The sequence below is a fragment of the Sorghum bicolor genome, chromosome 4 (genome assembly GCF_000003195.3).
Source record: "Sorghum bicolor cultivar BTx623 chromosome 4, Sorghum_bicolor_NCBIv3, whole genome shotgun sequence".
Taxonomy (NCBI): Eukaryota; Viridiplantae; Streptophyta; class Magnoliopsida; order Poales; family Poaceae; genus Sorghum; species Sorghum bicolor.
The window spans coordinates 62,598,688-62,605,726 of NC_012873.2; the positions used below are offsets into that span (position 1 = coordinate 62,598,688).

General features: G+C 50.4%; 1 protein-coding gene across 1 annotated transcript; it reads left to right on the forward strand.

Moving 5' to 3' along the window:
* On the forward strand, positions 363 to 4,137 carry LOC8073909 (probable methyltransferase PMT15). Its single transcript, XM_002452714.2, has 6 exons — positions 363 to 1,330; positions 2,104 to 2,314; positions 2,432 to 2,735; positions 2,853 to 3,251; positions 3,433 to 3,510; positions 3,598 to 4,137. Exons 1-6 carry the CDS (start codon positions 545 to 547, stop codon positions 3,818 to 3,820), a joined length of 2,001 nt encoding a protein of 666 aa, XP_002452759.1. The 5' UTR covers positions 363 to 544; the 3' UTR covers positions 3,821 to 4,137.

Genomic DNA, 7,039 nt, shown 5'->3' on the forward strand with positions numbered 1-7,039 from the left:
CAATTATGGACTAACTATGATCAAAAGATTCGTCTCGCGATTTCCAGCTAAACTGTGTAATTAGTTTTTGCTTTCGTCTATATTTAATGCTTCATGCATGTGCCGCAAGATTCGATGTGATGGGGAATTTTGAAAACATTTTGCTTTTTGGGGTGAACTAAACAAGACCCGTCTATGATTAGACAATATTTGCCATAAACTAACGAGAAAATATTATAGTACCGAAATCTAAAAATTTTTCGCATCGCCAAAAGTGAAGAGCACCAGTCGTGCGCGGTCAAACAAAGTTTGGCCCCGGTAATCACCTCCGGTGTGTCTTCGGCGGCAGCCTAATCGTCTCGATCTAGCTCTGCACCCGTCTCGTCGGCCGTCGCGTCGCCATCCAAATCTAATACTCCTACTGCTGCTAGTACAAGCCCGTGTCCCCCGCCAAAACCCACAAGCACGCTCTTAAGCAGGAGCAGCGGCACTCCCCACTGGGAGCGGAGCGGAGCGGAGCAGCACCCGGCACGAGGAGCAGTGCGAGGGGCAGAACGCAGACGCCATGGGGGTCCGCTCGGCGGCCACGAAGCTGCACATCCCGCCGTCCGCCGCCCGCGGCGGCCGCCCCACGTTCCTGCCGTTCGTGGCCGTCTTCCTCCTCTGCTCCGCCTCCTACCTAGTCGGCGTCTGGCAGCACGGCGGCTTCGCCTCCTCCTCCCCATCCTCCTCCCCCGGCGCCGTCTCCATCGCCACCTCCGTCGCCTGCACCACCACCAACACCGCCGCCGCCGCCACCCCGAAGAGGAGAACCCGGTACGCCACCTCCCGCTCCCGCACCACCTCCCCATCCCTCGACTTCTCCGTGCGCCACGCCGCGGCCATCGCGCTCGACGATGCCGACGGCACCGCCTCGCCCGGCGCCTCCTCCTCCTCGGCCACCCCGCGGAGGTACCCGGCGTGCGCGGCCAAGTACTCCGAGTACACGCCGTGCGAGGACGTGGAGCGGTCGCTGCGGTTCCCACGGGACCGCCTGGTGTACCGGGAGCGCCACTGCCCGGCGTCGGAGCGGGAGGTGCTGCGGTGCCTGGTGCCGGCCCCGGCCGGGTACCGGACACCGTTCCCGTGGCCCGCCAGCCGCGACGTCGCCTGGTTCGCCAACGTGCCGCACAAGGAGCTCACCGTCGAGAAGGCGGTGCAGAACTGGATCCGCGTCGACGGCGACAAGCTCAGGTTCCCCGGCGGCGGGACCATGTTCCCCAACGGCGCCGACGCGTACATCGACGACATTGGGAAGCTCATCCCGCTCCACGACGGCTCCATCCGCACCGCGCTCGACACCGGATGCGGGGTAAGTAAAATAGACAATTCTCTCGCCCAGCTCGTTACTTGGTAGCTACAGAAATGAGTGAAAGATTCGGTAAAAAATGGGTCGAACTGGATTAGATTGCAGAATTTAACATCCCAATTAAGCATTGACTCACTTGAGAAGGCTAGTCTCTTGCTGATTTGGGGAGGGAAAAAAAAACTAGTACATTTTCAGCACACAGCACTTTGGTGCTACTCCTACGTCAAAATAGTATGCAGCAGTACTGGTTTACAAACATGCATAGTAAAATTAGTTCCAATTCCAGACAGCATCGGATAAATTGGAGAGGCTAGTTCAGCAACAATTTCGCGAGTACAGTAGCTAAGAGTACTATTGCAGCATCTCCCAACGGACAAATCGAGTACGTTTTCTCGGTAATACTATAGTGGCACAGTAGTAGAATACTTAGGCCTTGTTTACTTCCCAGAAAATTTTGCAAAATTTTTCACATTCCCCGTCACATCGAATCTTTAGACGCATGCATGGAGTATTAAATATAGACGAAAATAAAAACTAATTGCACAGTTTGGTCGAAATTGACGAGACGAATCTTTTGAGTCTAGTTAGTTCATGATTGGACAATATTTGTCAAATACAAACGAAAGTGCTACAGTGTCCATTTCCCAAAATTTTTCGGAACTAAACAAGGCCTTACTTCCGTATATATAACGTAAAAAGGCAGCGGGAGAAATTTGTGACTAGTTGCTCACAAATGTGTACCCTGCTCTGCTTCTTGGCGTCGAAAATCTGTGCAGGTGGCGAGCTGGGGCGCGTACCTGCTGTCGCGGGACATCCTGGCCATGTCGTTCGCGCCGCGGGACTCCCATGAGGCGCAGGTGCAGTTCGCGCTGGAGCGCGGCGTGCCGGCCATGATCGGCGTCCTCGCGTCCAACCGCCTCACCTACCCGGCCCGCGCCTTTGACATGGCGCACTGCTCCCGCTGCCTCATCCCCTGGCAACTCTACGGTACGCACGCACGGCCTGTGTGACGACTCTCTCTCAGTCTCTCTCTCTGTCCAAACGCATCCATTGTTAGCTCAGCACTCAGTGCGCCGTGTACCGATCGAATGCGACTACGTGCAGATGGACTGTACCTGATCGAGGTTGACCGTGTGCTGCGTCCCGGAGGGTACTGGATCCTGTCCGGGCCGCCAATCAACTGGAAGAAGTACTGGAAGGGGTGGGAGCGAACCAAGGAGGACCTCAACGCCGAGCAGCAGGCCATCGAGGCCGTCGCCAGGAGCCTCTGCTGGACCAAGGTCAAGGAGGCCGGCGACATCGCCGTCTGGCAGAAGCCCTACAACCACGCCGACTGCAAGGCCTCCCGGCCGAGCAAGGCCTCCAAGTCCCCGCCCTTCTGCTCGCGCAAGAACCCCGACGCCGCTTGGTTGGTAGTTGGTACCCACACATTATTCGATGTTTCCATCCGTAGATGCCCCGTCCATGCATAGTATAACATAGCTGTAATCGATTATGATCTGCACGGACGGACGGACGGATGCAGGTACGACAAGATGGAGGCGTGCATAACGCCGCTGCCGGAGGTCTCTAGCGCCAAGGACGTCGCCGGCGGCGCGGTGAAGAAATGGCCGCAGCGGCTCACGGCCGTGCCGCCCAGGGTCTCCCGCGGCGCCGTCAAGGGCGTGACGGCCAAGTCGTTCGCGCAGGACACGGAGCTGTGGCGGAAGAGGGTCCGGCACTACAAGTCGGTGATCAGCGAGTTCGAGCAGAAGGGGCGGTACCGCAACGTGCTTGACATGAACGCGCGCCTGGGCGGGTTCGCCGCGGCGCTGGCGACGGCCGGCGACCCGCTGTGGGTCATGAACATGGTCCCCACCGTCGGGAACACCACCACGCTCGGGGCCATCTACGAGCGCGGGCTCATCGGAAGCTACCAGGACTGGTGAGTTCGTTCGTTGCGGCAATGCATGCATGTGTACGTACATGGGTGGGGATGGTCCCTTGTCGTCCTTCCACCAGCGGCGCCGCGGCGGTGATTGAATGGCGACGACGGTGTGTCGGTGTCGCCGTTGCGCGACGGTCGGTTAAGGTATCGCGATCTCACTGTGCTGCATTCACTGCAGGTGCGAGGGCATGTCTACCTACCCGAGGACCTACGATCTCATCCATGCGGATTCGGTGTTCACCCTGTACAAGAACAGGTAAATCAGTTGACGAACCTGCATGCATCTGGCAGGCAGGAAGACGCAGCAAACTGATGCATTTTGGTTCTGCTTTGCTTTTGCAAGGTGTGAGATGGATCGCATCCTTCTGGAGATGGACAGGGTCCTGAGGCCCAGGGGCACGGTGATCATCAGGGAAGACGTGGACATGCTGGTGAAGGTCAAGAGCGTAGCGGACGGGATGAGGTGGGAGAGCCAGATCGTCGACCACGAAGACGGCCCGCTCGTCAGGGAGAAGATCCTCCTGGTTGTGAAGACGTACTGGACTGCCCAGGAGCAGGACCAGTAGCAGGAGGACTGTGGAGTAAAATCCTCAATGTTGATAAGCATTTTACATGTTTCGATTTGGATCGCCATTTCTAGCTCCTTGAGCTGGTGCTCTCTTAACTGTTTGCTGTTCTTTTTGGACGGTACTTGTTCAGATAGGAAATTTGTCTCTTATTAAGGTGTAACAGGGGTGAAAAATGGAAGGGTAGGTAAAACCCCAGACCCCTGCAAAGCTTTTTTTTTTCCCCCCCTTCAATTGCTAAATTGTGCCAAGTGGTAAATAGAAGTCATTGTTGCCAGTCATCCCTGATAAGCACAACTGGGTTCATTCTAGCCTTACAATTTTGTTGTATGCAATCTTTTTTTTTCAAATCTTTATTAACCTCTGCTGCGTGTGTGCTGGATTCAAGATTCCAGATCTATTTATGATATGAAAGAACACTGCTCTGTGCTCTGGTCCCAAATTATGGAGAAGAAGGCCCCAACAGTCGTGACGGCTAAATGGGGCCCGGAATGAATTGGTCCAGACACATTTTTGACAGGACAGTAGGCCATCTAAAACATGTTGTTGGACTGCACGAAGTGTCCAATAGCATACAACTCATCTGTGGATACTTTATGGAGGCTAGCTAGCACGCCGACGAATGCTTCCAAGATCTACTGATACTAGTAGTAAGTTTCAGCAGTTCTGCAGTAACCGGTTAATTTATCCAGTCGTTATTGGCTATTTTCAGTAATGCTAGATTATGTCTTGTTTCTGCAGTACATTTATTGGGCCGCCTATTGAAGCCCATATAGCCTCATTCCAGATTAAGGGCTTGCTTGGGTGGATCATGCGGCTGTGCCAAGATTTCAGCCCAAACAAGCCCAAAAAGATTTTTGCTAAACAGCTGTTTGCACGCTTAACTGTTTGAGCATAAATGTGAAGAATTTGGGACAATCACAGTCTGCAAATCCGGCAAACAGTGCAGTGCTAAAGACAAAGAAAGGTGACCGTTTTTCTTTTGGGTCAAACCAAAAACTGAATTCAGTAAGGTGATGTTTGGTTCCAAGGAATTGAGAGAAATTGAAAAGTAATCGAATAATGAAATAAGAAGCACTTTCTAGATATTGGTTTCATTCATGGATCCAAACAGGCCCTAAAGAACTTAATTTGGATAGTTGGATAACAGCTTACTCAAAGAGCGGCAAGCTTGAAAATTGTTCAAAGTGAATGACTTCATTAAGTGCAAACTACTGCTGGGACAACTCACTCACAAGTTGCACTTGTTGCTTCAAGGGTGTGAGACGAACGAGAGGAGTCCGAGGTTGAGTTGAGTGTTGACCAACCTCTCGAGTCTCGACCAGCCAAACCATGGGTGATCCGTGTGATCAAGCCAATCTATCACTTCAGGCTTGAGCGACATGCAACTCCGCAACTTGCACTGGTCACTATGTCAGCAATCAAGCTTTAAAAAAAAGGACATAGTACATGAGACACAGTATCTTGTAAGAGATTGATGGGCGATGACCTGAATCTATGTTTGTTATTACGACGCTGTCCATGCTGCATAACTGATGGCTGTATACTACGTATGTCTGTCTGCTCAGCTGCTCAGTGTCTGCAATTGTGCAGCAACTGCACCTAAAAGCTATCCTGCTAGGTGTTTGATTACTGGAATTTGCTATTTGGTTAATAATAATGTCTGATCGCATGATCAATAATATGCCTGGTCGACTAATCGCACTGGTGTAATGGCATAATGGGCGAAAGAATCCAAGGCACGAGGCATCTCTAGGTCAATGTCAATTGGGCGAAAAGAACGACAATGCAGATACAAGTGCGTGCTGCAAATTGTGTTAGTTTTCTTGCTCCCGAGGCTGGTCATTGGCATGAATGTCCAAGGTTCCCTAAGAGGAACCTTGCAACAAATATATATCTCCAAAGTCCAACCATATGAATCTTGATCTCTTGCACTTGCACACGCATCGATCATGCATGAGACCAGCCACTTAAAATGCGAACACATTTATATGATGTCACTTGGAGTCTCAAATTCGGTGCTGCCAACAGTGTCGATCCGATAGCACAGCGAAGAATACAGCTTGTATGGAGGCATGCAATGCAACTATGCAAAGCATGGGTTGAGCAACTTGCCACTAGAGCCTGATGCACCAGTGCATGCATGGTAGGAACAACTAGCCTGCTGGCATGTTCACTTTTGGATGGTGCATGTTGGCATGTCTGGTCGGATCCTGATAGAGCGATATGGTAGCAATTCAACAGTAACCACAGGAATCTGTCGTCTACTTGTCTAGGCCTTGTTTAGTTCTATTTTTTTTAGTTTTTGTAGCACTTTCTTTTTTATTTAACAATTATTTTATCTCATAATTTACATGCAAACTGTAAAATTAGTTTTTGTTTTCGTCTATATTTAATGCTCTATGCATGTGCCGTTAGCTTTGATGTGACCGAGAATTTTGAAAAGTTAGTTTTTGGATGAACTAAATAAGGCCGTAGCTACAACCTACAAGTCACAAGTGACAGCTCTAACAGGCTAATTCTGTTCTAGTACAACACAGTTGGAGGCCCTGTTTAGTTCCCCACCAAAATTTTTTTCGTCCATCCCATCGAATCTTTGGACATATGCATGAAACATTAAACGTACATAAAAAAATAAACTAATTACACAGTTTGATTGAAAAACGTGAGACAAATCTTTTAAGCCTAGTTACTCCATGATTAGCCTTAAGTGCTACAGTAACTCACATGTGCTAATGATAGATTAATTATGCTTAATAGATTTGTCTTGTAGTTTTCTGATGAGCTATGTAATTTGTTTTTTTATTAGTTTCTAAAAACCTCTCTCGACATCCTTTCGACACATCCGATTTTTTATTAGTTTCTAAAAACCTCTCCCGACATCCTTCCGACACATCCGATGGGACACCCAAAAAATTTTCATCTCCAATAGCTAGTGGGGTCGTGTACCATGCCACACTGTCACAGTTTGAGTGCATTCAGAGACGTCGCCAGTCGCCTTGTCATCTTGTGCTTAGCCCCCCGCTGTCGTATCGACAAGCGGTAACTTTTTAGGTGACTCGATGTACGCCAAGCAGCACACATGCCGAGGGTAGTCTTGCAACTTGCACATTCCAGCCAAGGTTTGTATCAGCCACAAGTGCTTTAACTATTTCCTAATCTAATTAGCTGTTTCGATCAAACAATTGTACGTAGTCAAACACTCCGAGCACCCTTTCA